This window comes from Diorhabda carinulata, chromosome X (assembly GCF_026250575.1).
Source record: "Diorhabda carinulata isolate Delta chromosome X, icDioCari1.1, whole genome shotgun sequence".
In the NCBI taxonomy this organism is placed as follows: Eukaryota; Metazoa; Arthropoda; class Insecta; order Coleoptera; family Chrysomelidae; genus Diorhabda; species Diorhabda carinulata.
Window position 1 is genome coordinate 59943343 of NC_079472.1, and position 19517 is coordinate 59962859.

Sequence of the window (19517 nt, forward strand, 5' to 3'; positions counted from 1 at the left end):
AGTTTAATGTTTAATCAAAATAGTTATTTATGCAACAAGTACAAAAAGTAAGTGTTTATTGCACGTAATGTGAATTTGTATACTGAGCCCATTAGAATGAGTTTTACAACACGTCGAGTGCAATAAACACCTTTTGCACAAGACACATGCAATATTTTTTCTACGTTCATGAAAAAAATGTTTTATTTAGGTGTAAAATAATAAAAAGCGTAATTTAAGAGCGAAATATTTGATAATTGATTAACACTATCAGTTAACATTGAGTAAGTTAAGAACTGGTAATTAGGAATAATTCAACTCAATTTGTACCATTTATATTAAAAGTGAATGTACAATTTTAGCAATTTTAAATATTAATATTTTTCTTAGTGAATTATTGGGACGTAATTTCGTCTATTTACGGTATATATCGATCAAATTTAATCCTTCTTCAACCTTACATCTAATGACAAAACTTTTACAATTAATATTGAACCTACTTCTTCTATGTCTTCAATACTCTATTTTTGGAGCTCATCTCTACGATATACCCCTGCGATGCCAAATATTGCAACGACCTACAAGAACTATTTCTAAAATGTCTTACAAAAGCTAAACAATAATTATTGACTTACTTTTTTCATCAAATATTGGGAATTCTTTTGGAAATTCATAAATGCGTCCCTTATTAAATACTTCTGACTTTTTTTACCAAAATTCTGCAGAGTTCTGCTTCATAAATGCCATAAGATTTTTGTAATTTTTAATATTAATATCTTCTTTTGTAGAAAAGCCATTGAGTACTCAAACCAAAATTATGAGAGTGTAAACTTAAATCCCCGTCAGGAAGTGGTATTCGGCCACAGTTGAAGTTAAGAATTAATAAAAAAAGTTGAAAAGCTGGAAACACCTTATAAATTAAATTAAAATAAAAACTGAACAATCTAAAACTATTTCCGGAGACGATTACCCAATGCAGCAAACACTCTTTCTATTCGTGAATCAATACTATCTCTTACGTTCTTAATTTATTCACACACTATACAATACACTTAACTTATAATAATTTACTTAGAAATATCACTTAAATAATTTCTGCGATTACTTTTACAAATTTAATCTTTTCGCTACGACTATTTATTTAAAACTGAACCGAACTGCGTTTACACAAATCATTTATATACCTAAATAAAATTATAGAACAAAAAGAAACGAAAACAATAAATAAATAGACTTCCCTAGAAATTATTTAGAAGAAATAGTTCAAATAAACTATATGATATTAAAAAAAATATATACACATAAATATCAAACGATAAAAAATGTGAAAGACGCCGCCGGAAAAGCGCCGCACGAATTTGTCGAATTTTTAAAATTCCATAGTAGCTGAACAGGGGCGGCCTAAGGAACCATTTTGCGAACTTGTTTGTCAAACAACTATATGTATATCAACAATCTAATGTTAGTGATCTTCTCTACATACTGACTCATACTGAAAAATTCTAATTTAGAAATTAGAAGAAAAACATCATGTTATTATATATCGCTCACTTTGACATTGACAAATGTCACTAATTTAGTGTTTATCAAGGAAATTCTTGATTGCTGCTGCTTGGAAAATGGCAGTTATTGAAACACTACGGGTTTATAAAAAACAAAGTGTAAATATAAGCGATAAACTGGATGACTTTACAGTACGTATACCACAATTATTATATCAAATCTTTTCGAAAAAAAATCTTCAATTCCTTCATTATTTATCATTTGCCAAATTCTCTAATATCCAAAGTAATATTAATTTCTATCACCACACATCCAATGTCTTTAATTAATAAATTCATTTAAACCTGAGGAATTCAGATGATTGGAATTATCAGTCGTATTATCCAGCAATTTCACTTGAGAGAAAAACTTGGAAATGAAAATGAAAAATTTACTTTATCAAAGACAAATTCTTTTAGGATCAATCAAATACGAATGAGGCTTTAGTAGCTGTGAGTGGTGAAAGGTATTTGTGTGTGAATGAGCATTTGTAGTCATTAGATGGGGATTTTAGACCACATCAACCCTTTTTTCAGGTGTTTGGTTAGGTTAGCTTTACGATGTGTGGAAGTACCGACTCCATTGAGCATAAGTCTGTAAAAACATGAAACCACTCAAAATTCACCGCAGACTACTCAATTCGAGAAAGATACACTTTCATGATGAAGGGTACAACAAATTCAGGCAGTACTTTATATTTCAACTATGAAAATGTCTAATTATTCATCAAACAGCATCTGGGCTTCTTTATGATTCTCAACACGTTGGATTCCATGGTTGCTAAATGATGATATACGAGTTCTCAATTACTTTGAACTTGTCTTTAGAGGCTTTTAAGCATAAAATTCTCACCTATGACAAGTCATAGGGAAATCCAAGCAATCAAGTATATAGTGCTTAAAAAAGACGAAGAAATCCCCCTTAAACGCGATTATCTACGTGGTCATAGCAACTGTTATGTAGGGGTTGGGGGAGGTATCCTACAGGTACAGGACGACACACCTACCATTGCGGTCTCTACCATCAAGTTTAGCTTCAGCCTCGATGCAAAAAACGGAGTTGTTCCAACAGCAAAGTGTGTCTACCACGAAAACGCCAGCCCTCAGCTATAACGCAGCAGAAACGGATGAAAATGAAATAGAAAACAATTTATCATCCACTTTACAATGGAGACTCATTCTCACATGCTTGGACTTCTCAAAAGAGCACTTGGAAGCGAGCAATGTGGAAATATTGGTGGTTAGCTACTCATCGAAATTCATTTTACGAGAAGGAAATGAAAAATAACTACAATATTGAGGAGTATATAGAAGAAGAAAAACTGATTAGATAATATTTTGTATAAATGTAACTGTTTCTTCTAAGATAAATTTGTTGATATTGAAATGATGGATATGTGAAATGCAGAGGAAGTCTTCACAATTCGTTGATTAATCTACAGGGCTCATGTCTACAAATCTACAGTTTTGATTTGATATCCTGCAGCTTACAAAGTTTTATTCATACAATCTATCGCTAGGATATAACTTTCTTCTTTTTAAGATCTTATGATCTGTTAGGTTCCTCTGTATCAGTTCTTGAGAGATGGACTGCCAGCTGTCCATTCATCTCTTAGGTGGTCGTCCAGGTTCTCTTTTCCCTATTGTTTTCCCTTCAAGTATCTTTCGTGGCGGTCTACTCTCTTCCATTCTTCTATTCCTGATTCGATCTTCTCTTGTTTTTTCCCACTATAGTCCTGAGCGTTTTCATTTCGGCTACCCGAAGCATGCTTTTCGTTTTGTTGGTTTCCTCTCTGGTATGTCATGATTGGCCTAATACAAGTCTTATAGATCCTAACCTTTCGCATGTTATCTGCCTTAAGCAGCCTGAAATGGCAGTCGCTTTGTTGATCTGGCTTTTTAGGTCCTTCACTGGGTCGTGATAACTCGACAGGTCCATGCCCAGATATTTAAATTGTGAGATGTAACTTTGCAGAGAAGAATTTATTGATTACACGTTAATATTTTCTTATATTTTTTTAGGATAAGAAAGCTATTTTATATGCTGCAACTTTATTAGAAAGTGATGATACCGAGATATTAGATTTATGTCTCGATATTTTAGAAAATTACATCAACATTAAAACAGCCTATAAATTTATACTATCTACATTTGGTATCTACGAATCGATAGAAGCATTGGCAATTAGGTGGGTAAATTTACGAAATATTTTTATCGAAAAGTATATAAATAAATAAAAGCCAAAGTACATGAATTTCTAACGTTTGTAAGGCCCGCCGCATATTGAACCCAGCCCACGCACAGCACACGCGAGGACCAGACCCAGCCCATGTCCACGTTTTTTAATAGTAACGCGTATTGAACACAGTCCACGCCCACGATTTGTACCCAAATCCCCATTAGTATACAAGATGACAGCGAGCCAGCAGCTTCTTCTCGATCTGGATAAAATTACTTACCATCAGTAAAATTTAATTATTTTGCCTTTATGTTCTCCCACAAATCATCCTTCAGTTTTGCTCTCAAATAATCTTCATGAGTAGAATCATAGAGTACAGGAAAGTATCTCACAATTTCGATTAATTTTTCCATTTTTGAGTCAGAAAATGGATGGTTTATTTAGAAGTAGCTACCCACGACCCACAAAACTGCGTTGCAAGTACAACTCGGTACCACGGGAACCAGGTTGGGTCGGAGCTGGCCTTGGGATGGGTTCAATTTACGGCGGGCCTAACAACTTGAAAAACAAACTATTTGAGAACGCATATCCTTAACGCGTATCCTTATTTTCATCATAATCATTAAATTTAGTATGAGAAAGTGGCAAGCTTTATTGCCACAAGAAAATTTTACAATTTTATAGACCAAACAACGCAATTTTATATTAGATAATAGAGAATTGAGCTGTTCAGACACAGATTTAATGACAAAACAAGAAGAGAAGTTTTCTACATGTACAGACCTTGGAGGGGCCACATCAATATGTAGACCAAGAAGTTGAAGGTAAACTCTGAAGACGATAACTTACTTATCGAAACGCACATGGTAGTGTGAACAGAAAATTCCATCTTAGTTCAAGATTTTATGTTTAATAAGTGAGGATTCGTCGTTTTGGATGCTGAGTATAGTTTGCGATGAAATCTATCTCCAGATCTAAATAAGAGATTGTCAGTTATTCTTTTAGAAGGAACGAAGAAAGAGCATCAGGACGTGGGGATATTTTAGAGCTAATATTCTTACTAGCGTTCAGTATAGTATACAGTATACAGTATACAATAATTTGAAATAAACGATTGACGTATTTATTATTTATTAGAATGTTTATCAATAAAAAATTTCCTGTTCATACGGGATACATACATTTTTTTGGTAATATTCCAGAACGAGAGACAAAAATCAGGATATTTATCAGAGAGCTATAAAACTGACAAGCGAACTTAGATACTTCGCACCGCCTGCTTACAGTACCAGAAACAGACTGAAAAAAGGAAAATCATCTAAGAAACATAATTTATATATCTTATACGTGGAAGGATTGAACGGGGTAAATATCGTAATGTTAATTATGTGTTACAGAATGTCTCCAGTAATATTGAAATTACTAGCAACGAAAATTCATGAAATATATGGATGTAGAGTTATTTTGTACGATGAATCAGATCAGTATTGAGCTCCAGGATACAACAACATACCTACCAACTGAAACTCTAATCGTATTTCCACGTTGGAATCCACTATATATTCCTATTCAATTACTACTATGGAATAGCCGTTTTTTCTTGCCTAGCTGTACGTTTATCTCTTTGCCTGGTTCTGTTCTTGCCTTCTTGGGCTTCGTTGTTGGATCTTGCAGTTATCTAATCTTCTTGACTTTGCTTGCAATTACCACGAAGCTACTTACAGAATCTTTCCGATCAATCCGTCAAAGGTAAATTCCCCCACCTCTTGTGTGAGGTTATCACCATACCCCCCACCAGAGAAAAATATGTTCAAACAAGCAAAAAAGATCTTGGTAACCAACTAAAGCACCTATATCTCATTAGGAAACGCGTTAAGTAATAGTTTAAATCACCTACCCAAACCTCCATGCTCCTGACAAGTTGATATCGATTTGATTTCAATTGGCAAGTGATTGTGCATTTTATTGCATTGTAAATAATTGAGCCTTTAACTAATTCTGACGTACAGTAGGTAGCTCCGACCTTTCTGATATTGGAGAAGCGTGCTTACGAATTAGACGAACAGATTCAAAGATAAATAAGGAATTTTTAATCTTTTAAAGAAGTCCCTGCAGTGAGTAAATATCTAGCAGCTCTCTTTTGTAGTTTCGTAGTTATACTATTAGTAGTAATAGATGGGGATATGTGTCTATAAATCTTAAGGTATGGAACAATTGGTTTTTTTAGTATAGCGCTCATATTAACGCAAAATACCCTAGCACCGGATCTAATATCCCAAAAGAAAAGTTAAAATAAAAATAACACGAATTGTATGAAAATTTTCAGGAGAATCTATTACGATTAGAAGAGTTGATGGTTAAAATAAAAGGAGTGATATCGTTTCTGGTAGACGTAAACACAAAGAGATGCACGATTAGAATATCTTTAGAACTAGAAATAAATGAACTCGTTTACAAAGTATATCAAAAAACCGGACTGAAATGTTTTATTGTTGTAAGAAATAAATTGACTGGTTTGGAGGTAATTAACAGTTGAGTTTCGAGCAATTTTTTTCAAACTTATAACAATAATAGTTCAAAGCAAACTGATTAAAAGTCTCAATGGATACTAAACTCCAAAAACTTTCCCGACCCCGGCAAAACTATCACTGCAATATCCGAAGGTACCATGGGAGGAAGGGAATTAGTTTTTGTTCATTTGGTCTAAAATTTGGCACAATAATAGTTCAAAGCAATCTGATTAAAAGTCTGGATGGGCACGAAACTCCAAAAACTCCCCCAACCCCGTCAAAACTATCAGTGAAGTGTCCGAAGGTACCATGTGAGGAAGGGAATTAGTTTTGTCCAATTGGTCTAAAATTTGGCACAATAATAGTTCAAAGCAATCTGGTTAAAAGTCTCAATGAATACTAAACTCCAAAAACTTTCCCGACCCCGACAAAACTATCACTGCAATATCCGAAGGTACCATGGGAGGAAGGGAATTAGTTTTTTCCAATTGGTCTAAAATTTGGCACAATAATAGTTCAAAGCAATCTGATTAAAAGTCTCAATGAATACTAAACTCCAAAAACTTTCCCGACCCCGACAAAACTATCACTGCAATATCCGAAGGTACCATGGGAGGAAGGGAATTAGTTTTTGTTCATTTGATCTAAAATTTGGCACAATAATAGTTCAATGCAATCTGATTAAAAGTCTGGATTGGCACGAAACTCCCAAAACTCCCCCAACCCCGTCAAAACTATCAGTGAAGTGTCCGAAGGTACCATGTGAGGAAGGGAATTAGTTTTGTCCAATTGGTCTAAAATTTGGCACAATAATAGTTCAAAGCAATCTGATTAAAAGTCTCAATGGGCACGAGACTTCCAAAACTCCCCCAACCCCGTCAAAACTATCAGTGAAGTGTCCGAAGGTACCATGGGAGGAAGGAGATTAGTTTTGGCCAATTGGTCTGAAGCTTGGCACAATGATAGTTCAAAGCAAAGTGATTAAACGTCTCAATGGGCACAAAATCTGCAAATACAAGAGATTGTGCTCAATATCTACATGATTCAGGTCTTCTACTCAATCATTTATATGACGGTTTGATCGCCAGTAATAAACATAATTGTTTTTATGGAAAACAGATCATTTTTTATAGGAATTTATTCGGTTATGAAGAATATTTGGACTTCAAAAATCGATGACAAAAAAATAATATCTCTGACAGGCATTTTGCCTTCTTCAGTCCTATTACGAAAGATCAATTTGAAGTTGTATTCACTTATTGTGATCCTATACAAGACGACAAAACTTTCAGACATATCACCACAAGTGATTCGCTAACTTTTCTTTATAAATCTCGCCAAGGAGCCACATATTTAGATATCAAGTAGGCTGGATATTAGTACTATCGATGGAGAAGGTCTCTTCGTGCTATTTGAGATTTTTAATCAGCTTGCTTCAAACTATCATTGTTTCAGAAAAATTGTCCGAAAGTCAATTTTTCTTATAGATTGAGCGGGGTCTCTTAAGGGTGGTGAAATATTATAATAGATGATTATGACCAAGAACTTTGAGTAATTCTTATTAAGTAACAGTTATCTAAAAATTCTCCAGTAATACTGATTTTGTTTGAGTTTTGTCATACTGAATTTAAATTTCAGATTTATTAAAAAAAGTTCATGGTGGGGCGCTCCATTTACTTCTTCCCAATATAGTTGAATCAATTTTTGTAATTTATATTTTTTTACGTATTGCCTTTATTCTAAATTTTAATATTTAACTATCATAATTTTGTAAATATGTTATTTTTAGGAACATATAGACATTTTAAAAGTCATCCGAGGCGAAAGTATTTACGAATACCCTGAAGATAATGTATCGCCATCAAAAGGAGGAAACGTTATTATGGAAACTGCAAGAAATTTAGCCCAAAGCGGTAATAATGTCATAAAGTCCATAGCAAATTTTTGGAATGATGCATTGTATTGGTAGAATGTTTTTTTTATCGAAATAAATATTCATTAGAATAGTCGAATAAAAACAAATCACGAATAGAACAATTTTTTAATAGATTATCAAACAAAGAGGAGGAAACATCGTCATAAAAATATTTTAAGTCTGATACTGATCGCGAAGATTTCATACTTTCTACATCCATACAATCGATGTCTATTTAAATAAATACAAAGTCCGCTCTGTATATCAGAGCCAACATCCTACTTAAAAATGTCGCTAAGTCCCAAAAATGATGAAAAACTACCAATGAGATGTAACCCACTCCACAACCAAAGACGTTTACGACAAAACAGAATTTCAAATAATTTTCCTAAACCATACAAATAAAATATTATGAATGTACAATTTTCTTCAGAGGAAAGTATACTGCTAATAACCTACATTTTCAATGTTATTTAGCGCCTTATCTACGAAGGTTGTCTAGAAAGTTGACGACCTCAGCCATTTTGCACGTTTAGTCAAAATAACAGAAGGGGGTGTATAAGTCTGTCAAAACAAGAGAGGGAGAAGTGTAAATCTGTCATAACAAGAGCAGGGGGAGTGTAAGTCAGTTAAAACAAGAGTGAAGGCGTGAAAACTGTCAAAACAAGAGCAGGGGGAGTGTGAGCCGTTCAAAACAAGTGTGGGGGGCGTGTAAATATGTCAGAACAAGAGCGGGGAAGTGTAAGTCTGTCAAAACAAGGGCAGGAAGAATGTAAGTCTGTCAAAACAAGAATAAAGGCGAGAAAACTGTCAAAACGAAAACAGGGGAAGTATAAGTCTGTCAAAACAAGAGCGAGGGCGTGTAAATTTGTCATAACAAGAGCAGGGGGAGTATAAGTCGTTCAAAACAAGTGCGGGGGGTGTGTAAATCTGTCAGAACAAGAGCGGGGAAGTGTAAGTCTGTCAAATCAAGAGTGAAGGCGTGAAAACCGTCAAAACAAGGTCAGGGGGAATGTAAGTCAGTCAAAACAAAAATTAAAGCGAGAAAACTGTCAAAACAAGAACAGGGGGAGTATAAGTCTGTCAAAACAAGAGCGGGTGGCGTGTAAATCAATCAATTCAAAAGCAGGGAGAGTGTAAGTCTAAAACAATCGTGAATATTTTGAAACTAAATGGTTATTAAGTACAAATATTAGCCGAACATAAAATAAAACTGATGAAATTGGGTGTAATTATGATGAAAATAGAAATTTTCTTTCGGAAAATGTATATCGTAAAATGTTAGTTTCTGGAACGTAAGCACGGACTTTATATTCATAGAAAATTGGTGATCTCTAAACTTTGAAGACGGTTCCAGTTAGTTCATCATCCTGCTCACAATACAACAACCTCACCTGGTCATTTCGACATACCGTCGTACATTAGTTCCCATCGTAGGTGTTTTTTATAGTTTATTTGTTGCTTGGTTCTAGTAAACTTATGTCTTTTTATATAAATTTTGCCGTAGTTTGCGATACTACAATTGTTGAAAGCCCTTGAACCCTTACAACCACCATTTTTTTTTTAAATGAAATAGAGACCTCAGTGTGATTTTAAATATTTTAGTGTGGATCTTCCAACCCATGCGCAAATATATTTTCTTAATATTGATAAGATCTGACCTGTTCAGGTTGAGGTCGGAGACTGTTTAGACAATCGACTATCTTATAAAAAGTAAAACAATGACGGGAGATAATTCGTTGTTGGTAGATGGTTCTGTCTCTCTTGTAGCATCCAGTATGGTTGAAATTTTAGTGTTTTTAGTTTTTGGTTTGACTAGCCGCTAAAAAAAGGTTCTTGGTATGGGAATAGACTAGAATAAAATAAAATAAGTTGTTTTCTCAATCTTTTTTAATTTAAATATCAAGCCAAAAAGGCATTACAATCTAAGAAAGTACTACTGGGCAAAATGGAATGTTTACTAATCTACAAACGATATAATTGAAATAAAAAAAAAACCCAACAAAAACAGTATTTGAACCAAACTTTTTTAAGGATCCAATCGAAGTCTAAGCCTAACATTATGAACAGTTTGTACATTATCAGTAAAATTTTTTTACAAATCTAAATATTTTTATTTCTAAAATAACATCTATGTATCAAATGACGGAATGAGACGTATTTTGTTCATGTTTTTTTACATCACTTCTTACAATTTTCACGTGAATATTTTGTACAGATAAATGATTGCGTTCAACATAAAGCTCGCGTTCAAGTTCGCCCCGAATTCGCGCAGAGAAATTTCCAATTTTTATGTTTGACGCTCGCGTTCCAGCGCCTAGCCAATGAAAACCGGATTTTAGGTCAAATGACCCGGCAGCTGCGACAGAAACAATCAAATTCAATCATTATCTGTTTAAATTCCCGATTTGAAGTTCTTTGGTGTTATTTGTGTTCTTAAATTTTATTAATCAAGATCCAAAAAGTGTTGGTATGTCCGAGCAGTCTGTTTTGGAAAGTATACAATGTGAGAAGAGCCCGAACGAGAGCGTGAATTTAAGAATTTATAAATCCAACTTAAATGAATTAAAAAAAATCTCGATTTGTAACAATTATAACAAATTAAACAAAATTAACTTATCGGACACCTATACGAGTGAAATTAAACCGATAGTCAACGAAATTACATAAAAATATGAAACAAATTAAATATGAAATTAATAAGAAATTATTTTTTGTTCAATTATATTTCCAAATCGGTACAATTACAAAAAAAAATTGTGTAATTTGTTTCATGAAAAGTGTAAGAATTAATATGATGTAATCAATAAATAAATACTTATTGCGCGCTAAGATCAATCAAACAAATAATATATAAGTACATACATAAAAATTACAGCTACCATACAAAATATCACAATCAATGAATTCAAAATATAAAAATAAAAGGATGGAAAAGTTTCACTTTACAATATCTTCGTGCGTAACTCTTCAATTTGATAAGGAATACACAAAATTTGTAATCCTAATCAAATTTGTTAAATAAATTATTCATTCATATTTATATAAACCTTGTATAAATGTGTACTCTGTATCTATATCAACTTATCAGCTGTTCCTGAGCTTTATCAAATCTTAGATATTATTTGTACATTCCACTATGCATTCACGGCGCCTGAAATACCCACCAGCACCACACCACGCCGCGCCACGCCACGTCTAATATGTTTTTCTTTTTGATTCAATTGTCTGCGTACACACTCAGCCCACTACACACCACGTCACGCCACCCCACGTGAGATGATGTAACCGATGCGTGTTAAGATGTGTGAATCTCCCTTACTTGCCTTTGTATGCCTGTTTATAGAAAATTTTTTTCACTTTGGGTTTATATTAAAGAAATGCAACAAAAGTTGTTGAAAAAAGTGGGATAATATGATTTCTTATGTAATATACAAACAATGTATATACCGACGTCACAAGAAGTGAATTGAAATGAGCGTTGAAAGAATGGGCGGAATTTTCAAAACAAAGTAACGCAGATGCAGTATAAGTATTTTTGGAGCATTATTCTGACGTACAACCAAATATTTCACTATCGCTGTAGAAAACATTTCACTTCATTGTAAATCAGTTAAGCACTCTACTAAAAAATTCAATGACTTACAATACGCTCAAAACGCCTCCTAATCCATTTCACTTTCACTAAGTGGAACGGGAAAACTGTGGTCCTGATCATAATCATCGCGAGGGCTTAGTGGAATGCACAATATGTAACTTAGTGTTTTAGCGGAAGTTGTTTTAGTTCTATTTTGTAGAAACACAAAATATTTATTTTCCTTTGATCACTATAGGAACCAATTTCATTTTCACCAATATTCACAAAAGAAATCAAAACTTCAAGTAGATAAAAATAATTATTATTTTTGTGAGTAAATGTAATTTGGCCGAAAAACATTTCTACTGAAAGCTGATACTCCGTATTATTGTCCACAAAGTTGACAAAAGTTTTCAGGAATAACGATAAAATTTGTTACACTTTCTCACAATGACATTTGGAAGAAGTTTTGTGGCAAATTTGGTCTATTAAAAGATATTATGCCACTTTTGGAATTAGATAAAAATTCTAAATTAATACACTCATTCATATTGTCCAGCGAAGATCGAAGCGGTGTCTTACACATTAAAAATAGTAGTGGCCGTTATTTTTTTACTATATACGAATACGACAAGTTAAAACTTGCAAGTACCGACTGATTTTTTTATTATTCTTCAACTGTGAATTATTTCTTCGGTGTTTATAATTGGAGTTTAGTCCCTGTGAGACCCGACAACGTGCTGTGATTTATACTTTTTAGACTAAGACATCTTAATATGAAGTTCGTATACGAATTGTTTTTGTTCTCGAAAATTCAGACTGGCAAGTTTTAAAATGGGTAAAATCAAGGAACTATCGGTTGAAACTCTACTACATTAATCGCTAGTCTACATCCACCAGGAGGTTTGACGATAGATTGGAAGTATCTAATTTTTTTAAAGGGTGGCAGTGAAGAAATATCTTTTAAGATGTGGAAATACAATAAGGAGATAGCAGTGGGCTAAAGAATAGAAAAATTGGACGCTAGAAGATTAAGAGTGATTAGATTAGATGTTAGAACCATGTGTAATCCCGACTATAAAACACGGCGGAAGCTCGGCGATGGTTTAGGGATATTTTGATATTTTGGAGAAATAAAGAGAGAGAGAAGAGAAATAAAAAGTATTGAAATTTAGTACACTCTGGCCAGCGCCTGATCGGCAAAAAATTTATCTTCCTGCACGACAACAATCCCAAGCATTTCACGATATTGTACAATGTTTGTTTACCCACGTTTATAAAACAATCTGACGTATTAAAAATACTTTCATCAAATACGTAACTTTTACGTCGCAAAGTTCGTTTTGAGAAAAAAGTTCTTGACAAATTTTGAAAATGTCTCATCCAAACAATGCATTACCTCACGGAGACGCCATGGCGACGTCGCCGGCTACGTATCCAAATAATTCGTATTGAAATGTATGGCCATTAACTTACTTGGCGGGTTGGCAACGTCGCCAATTTGGAAACGTAGCCGCAACTATCGCCTCGCTGTGTAGAATCTGGAGACTGTAACGATATCGCCTGTAAAATGTACACGAACAAGCTGCGTTTCACTCGGTTCTGTCTAACAACCACCATTCTACCTTGTGCAGCATCACTTGGACGATATTATCAGGGTTTATACCGCCGACAAATTTCTCCACTTCCTTTTTCAAACCCCTCCAGTGAAGACACACTAAAAACGTGGTGGAACTTCTGGAACCGTTGGTGATATTTTCATACTGAATATACTGTTTACACCACAACTACACCAATCCTCACAATTACTCTGTCTGATATAAACGTCTAAACGTATAGTCTTCAGAGACTAAAGACGGTAACTAACGAAGTTTAGTGACGGTCAACTGGTTAGCCTAAAGGTATATGTATATGTAGATAAACCAGTGTAGCCGTAACCTTAATCTGTTACAAAATAGTTACTGGAACGGTATGAATAAGTTAAAGAATAGCGGATTGTCAAAAAAAGGAAACGTCGTCGTGGTAATTCATAACTATACTTAAAATGAATTTAGTAGCTTCAATAATAACCAGTGTAAAAAAATTATAACACGTGGACAGGATGACCACAGAAAGATTAGCAAATACCGCACTAGACGGTAAACCAGGGACACGACTACCTTTAGAAGACCTCTAAAAAAATTGATGGATTCATGGACAACAACATCTCAAGGATGACACGTTGGAAACTAAAGGTATAAGGCCTACAATACGTTGAAGAAGAAGAAGACAATAATAAATTTAAAGAAATGTGCGGTTTAAATTTGAGGATTTATCTTTAGGAGTAATAAGCAAAGAGATGGAGATCAACTGATTTCAAATTTTTAAGAATTTTTGACGTTTTATGAGATCTCTGCAAATATAATTAAAAGCAATGGCGCCAAATATGAACGAGAGTTACAACTTCCTTTATTTTATATCAGAACTTTATATATATATATATATATATATATATATATATATATATAATATACAATATTTTCTTTGAAAGTTGGAATAGTTAAAACAATACACAATACTTAAAACAAAAACCCAGAACTATTAAAAACAATGTATATCAACAATAAAAATAACGAATTAAAAAAAACGAAAAAAAAAACAATATACATTATAAAACTTTTCCGTGCTTTCGTACTTATTACAGATCCCCAAAGAAATTTTAAAACTAAGATCGTCAACTTACAAACTAAAATCACATTCACGCTTTTTTTATTCAGACTACATGTTCAGTTTTGTTCAAAGTAAATGCTATCTCTGTTGCAACCGTAATATTATCTTCAGATTCACTATCGGATGACCTGTCTAAACTGTCGCTGGGTCGTTTGATTGACAGATTAGACAGGCGTCTTACCCGGTCCGGGTTGGATTCTAGCGTCGAAGACTTGCTTGATGGTGATATCGAATATTCCGATGTGTTCCCTTCATCGGACGCGATTTGTTCCCTTTGAAAGATGAAGTTGACTTTGTGTCTGTTGGACCTCCTTCCTGGATATATTGGCCTCCTTGCAGAACTGTAAATATCATGATAAATAAAGCGGTTATTATATTTCAAGTGTAGACATATGAGAAAAAATATAAAATTAGACAGTCTTGAATGTGCGTGATTGGTGTGGAAAAAAAATATCTAGTTTTAAATGGCGCGTCTACGGACAAAGTGGAAAAAGAGAAGGAACATTTTCAACTATAATTGTATCAAAAACTATCATTTTTAATAGATTTTTCAGAAGATCCTTAGTAAGTAAAATCGTTTCATACCAAAAGGCAATAAATTACAGGGTGTCTCACGACGAGTTAAAGCTATATATGGCAAAATATTTAGTAGAATCATGAAAATTTCTACGTTTGGGTTTTCGGATACGATCTTTTTAACTAAAATATTTTCATAGATGGCTGACTTCTACCGAAAAGTCGATTGTAACTTTGTTATTTTAAACGGAGCACCCTGTATGTTAATACATTTTTGAAATCTACGTGAAATTTTAGTATACTTTTGTCTGAAAACTTTTTTCGAAACATGCATACTTTTGGAGTTATTAATTTTTTTCTAAAAAATTTGACCGTTGCAGACATATTTGAATCTATCTTGATAACAATACGGTTTAGGTATAAGAATATATACATGAATTTGTCTTATTTTTAAACCCTGAATGCATCGAAATAGAAAAAACCGGGTGGTTCTATTTAAAAAAATAAAGAAATTTGATATTTATATTGATATAAGTTAAATTTTTATACACACCCTGTATAAAATCAAAAATTGTCAAAATAGATTCAAATATGTCTGACCTTGTTAAAAGAAACCGAACAGAAACCATTTTCATATATTTAAGGGTATCCTCGTAAAAAAATAATTTATAAGGGTCTGCAAAGGTTAAATTTTTTACAAAAAAATTAACAGCTCAAAAAGTTTGCATTTTTCGAAAAAAGTTTTTACACCAAAGTATACTAAAATTTCACGTAGATATTAAAAATGTATTAATATACAAGGTGTTTTATTTAAAATAACAAAGTTACAGTCGACTTCCGGTAGAACCGAAAGTTGGCCATCTTTAAAAATATTTTATGTAAAAATATCCGTATCCGAAAACCTAAACGAAGAAATTTTCATGATTTTACTATGAGTATTTTGCCATATACGGATAGATTTAACTCGTCGTGAGACACCCTGTATAGTAACCATTCTTTTTCATGATATTTTGAAACAATTGGAACTTTTTTTAGCAAAAATTGAAAATATTTCTTCACTTTAAAACCTTTTGTGGTCAGTGTGTATTTGTAACATGCTTTTTCAGTACTACTTCTTTTAATTTCATGTCAAATTAGTTTAAGGTATTTATCATTAATTGGAATTTATAATCTTCAAAAAAGATCGTTTCCGAAATAATTTATTCACGTCAATGAATAATCTTAAAACGTATTTTCTGAAATAGACGTCAATACTCGTCACAAATTTTTCCATTGTTCACTTACTTACTTTCCATTTCTATATTTCATTCATAACCTTATTTTTTATGTAAAAAGTAAGTCCATGAAGGTAAACTCTATTACACCCGAGTAGTTCGAGTGGTGCCTGTCGTATATACGGAGATACTTGTAGATATTGATTCATGAGCTAAGTCTTCCTCTCAAAACTCCCAATTTGCCCGAACCCTGGCCTTGTTTTACCAATTTTTAGCTTTCATTTTCTTTTTCTACATCATCTAAGATATTTTTCTGGGACTCACAAGCCGTCTTTTTCTTTCTAATAATTCTACATAGATCTTCTTTCATTCGCTCCAAATATTCATTCTGTTTTCTATGTCTTTGTTGTTAAAGATTACCAAACTCCACATTACTTTTGATGCTCCAACTATCCCCATCCATAATCGGTCCTGATATTTATTTCAATTTTCCGTAGCAGTCATTCATGCAAACTGCATGAAAGTCAATAAATGAAACGATTGTTTTTATAATTTTACTTTTAACTTAATTTATAATAGAGAGAAATCAAGCAGCTCAATCATTGAAAAACAACAGCCAATGGAGAGATTTTATTGATTTTTCTCAGTAACGAAATACATTTAGTGTTTTTCTTGTAAATTAGTCTTCTTTTAAATCGCTGCAGTTTCGATTTAGACACTTTATGAGGTATTCTAAAAAATTCGAAGGCTAACAAATAGACGGCGCTATTAGAAATAAATCCATTCCATTTTCAGTTAGCCTTAACTTTCAAATGACACTTGTGTGAATTTGACAGCTCTCGTACTATTAGTTTCTGAATTATAGCATTTTGAGAGAATCAGTTTTTGTTAGTTTGAAATAATGGATTAAAAAAAAAAGAATTTCGTGTACTAAAAAAGCAAAAAATTACTACCGAAGCCCAAGCTTGCCTTGACAAAAATTATTCGGACTTTTCCTCAGGAAAATCAACTGTTCAGTTAAGTGTTTTTCTAAATTAAAACGAGGTAAAATGAGTAATGAAGACGATGTACACAGTGAACGCTCCAAAGAGGCAGCCATCAACGATAACAGCAATGAAATCCACAAAATAAGAGCCGAGATTCTGAAGATATCAAAGGAACGTATTGGACATATCGAGAATGAATATTTGGGTGTGCGAAAATACGCGAGCTCACAATCGACCAAAAACAATATTGATGATTCTGAGCAGTGTTTGAAATCGTAGTAAACTGGAACTTTCTTGGCTTTATCATTTCTCACCGGAATCATATCGACAGTCATCTGTGTGGAGTCGATTTAAAACGCAACTAACCATTTAGTAAAATATATACTGACAGGATTTAAAAGTAAGTACTGAATGGACAAACTATATAAATGAATGTAATATGTGTGATGGGATCAATAATTTTAATTTACCTTAATTTTACGGATTCTTTTCCGGAATTTGGCTTGCTAAGTAAAAGTTAAAAATATTACCAAAAGCGTTTGATTAAAAATTTAACATGTAAAAAAATTCAAAATAACTAATCACTTCATGAATCATGATTAATGCAACACACTTTATCCGAACGAAAAGGTTTGTAATTTAATTCATTGATGGCGCTAAATTAAAGACTGTCCTTGGAAAATATTCTTCTAAAAATGCGTCTAAGGAAATATTTGTGCTTGGGTAACTTTTAGATTTTACTATTTGTATTATTATCACCAAAAAAATCTTCATGGAATCCCTGGAGTTATAAATTTCTTATAGTTAGATTGAGTACAATTTGGATGATGCCCACAAGGCAAAGTTTTGTCTCCAATCCTGTGCTGCCTGCGCTGATCTCAACAAGGTCTCACCACCATTGTACATTCAGACCACTGCTCTGCGAAGTCCTACGTCAAAGGACTTGTAAGACATGTAGACCAGTGATGCCAATCTGAATGGATAAACATTAACCCAAAATATATAAGCTACTTCTTTAGTCAAAAGGCGCTCTTCAATTTTAACTATGGGAAACATAAACTCTTCTAGGACAATGAAATATCTAGGAGGACAGCTATCTTTGTACTCTAGGTATTCAAAAGGGTCTTCGACTATACATTGAGGCGTGTAGCAAAGATTCTTCAGTGGATAAAAACTGGAGTGCAGCATCTTGGGTTTCATAAATCACGACTCACTTTGTTTTCCTCTATTGAACCTTATAATACAATTTGAAACTAAGAGGATGGAGTAACTCTCTACGCAAGAATCTAGACGCAGACAGAAGGTGAATGTCGTGTCATTTGAATGGGCAATAATCAAACGACACCTGGAACCGTTAATTTTTTTTTCTTTTAGAATACAATGGTAAGAGAGTCTTCGTAGAAATAAATTAAAACACCTGACACGAAATAAGCTAAGGCACACGTAGATATTCCTTCTGTCCTAACCAATTAACTGCTCCGCTTAAATAGGAGAGAAATAATACCTGTCTTAGAAGATGAAGGATTCTATTAATGAGTATACAATAAAGATCCTTAAGATTCATATGAAGGAATAACTTCATAATTTTCTGTATTATTCCATGTTATGTTTTTTCACATCTGATTTGCTTCAGTCATGAATGCTTGGTATGCAAGAAATGAAAATGGAAATGGAAGTAAGGACTGAAGTATTTATAATTGAATGGATAGATCGTTACCACACCTAAATTATTTCACTATATATTTGTGTTGTTAACAACTTCTACTACTTTTTCGCTTATTATCACCGTGTAATTTTGTGCAAGAAATTACCTTTTTCTTTTCAACGATTGATTATAAACCTCTCCCTCTTCATCTGTAACACTATCTTCGTTAGCTGCATCTTCAGTACTATCTAAATCGTCTCTCGTTTCCGAAAAACTTCGCTGCCTCATGATATCCACGAGACTTGTGGAAATGTTACCATTTTCGGGGGAGAATATCGTATCGATTTTTATTGCTGACACTTTCCGGCCTATCGTTTCGAGATTGTCCTCTTCGCTCGACAATTGTGGATCGATATTTCTATTAACGGTATCTTCACATTCGAAAATAACTGGACTAGGTATTCGGGAATCTCTTCTGGTAAATCTTTGAACTATTGATAAAATTTATCGATTATAATCAAATATTAAATATGTCAAATAAACTAACTAAACTACTAAACTTATTCTAAGATATAAGGGGTTTGTATCGCATCGCGACCTTAGAGATCTCCCCTTCCAAATAAGAATCACATATCAACGAAAGTTCACCCGTGCATCTCGACCATTCGACAAAATGATGCATGCACAAACAATGTTTGGTTGATGAAAAAGTCTCTTGTCCTAACCTAACTATTGCAATTCACAT

The 19517-nt window shown here is 33.4% G+C and overlaps 2 protein-coding genes across 6 annotated transcripts in view; one reads left to right on the forward strand and one right to left on the reverse strand.

The window, feature by feature from the left end:
* The first annotated feature begins 1537 nt into the window (after window positions 1–1537).
* Window positions 1538–8247, forward strand: LOC130901427 (armadillo repeat-containing protein 1-like). Of its 2 annotated transcripts, XM_057812820.1 has the most exons (5): window positions 1538–1673; window positions 3543–3709; window positions 4903–5065; window positions 6027–6221; window positions 8000–8247. In XM_057812820.1, the coding sequence occupies exons 1-5, from the start codon at window positions 1599–1601 to the stop codon at window positions 8177–8179; spliced, it is 780 nt and encodes a 259-aa protein (XP_057668803.1). In that variant the 5' UTR covers window positions 1538–1598; the 3' UTR covers window positions 8180–8247. The 2 variants fall into 2 exon arrangements, with proteins under 2 accessions (XP_057668803.1, XP_057668804.1); XM_057812821.1 differs by lacking the exon at window positions 6027–6221.
* A 5973-nt stretch (window positions 8248–14220) lies between these two features.
* The window catches only part of LOC130901552 (mitogen-activated protein kinase kinase kinase 13), a 35541-nt gene continuing 30244 nt past the window's right edge, over window positions 14221–19517 (reverse strand). For 3 of the 4 annotated variants that reach the window (XM_057813020.1, XM_057813022.1, XM_057813023.1), the window contains 3 exons: window positions 18939–19263; window positions 17598–17633; window positions 14221–14752 (listed from right to left, as the gene is read on the reverse strand). In XM_057813020.1, the coding sequence (XP_057669003.1) occupies window positions 14455–14752; window positions 17598–17633; window positions 18939–19263 (659 nt within the window). In that variant the 3' untranslated portion in view covers window positions 14221–14454. The remainder of the gene's footprint in view (window positions 14753–17597; window positions 17634–18938; window positions 19264–19517) is intronic. The other variant, XM_057813021.1, reaches the window with a different exon arrangement.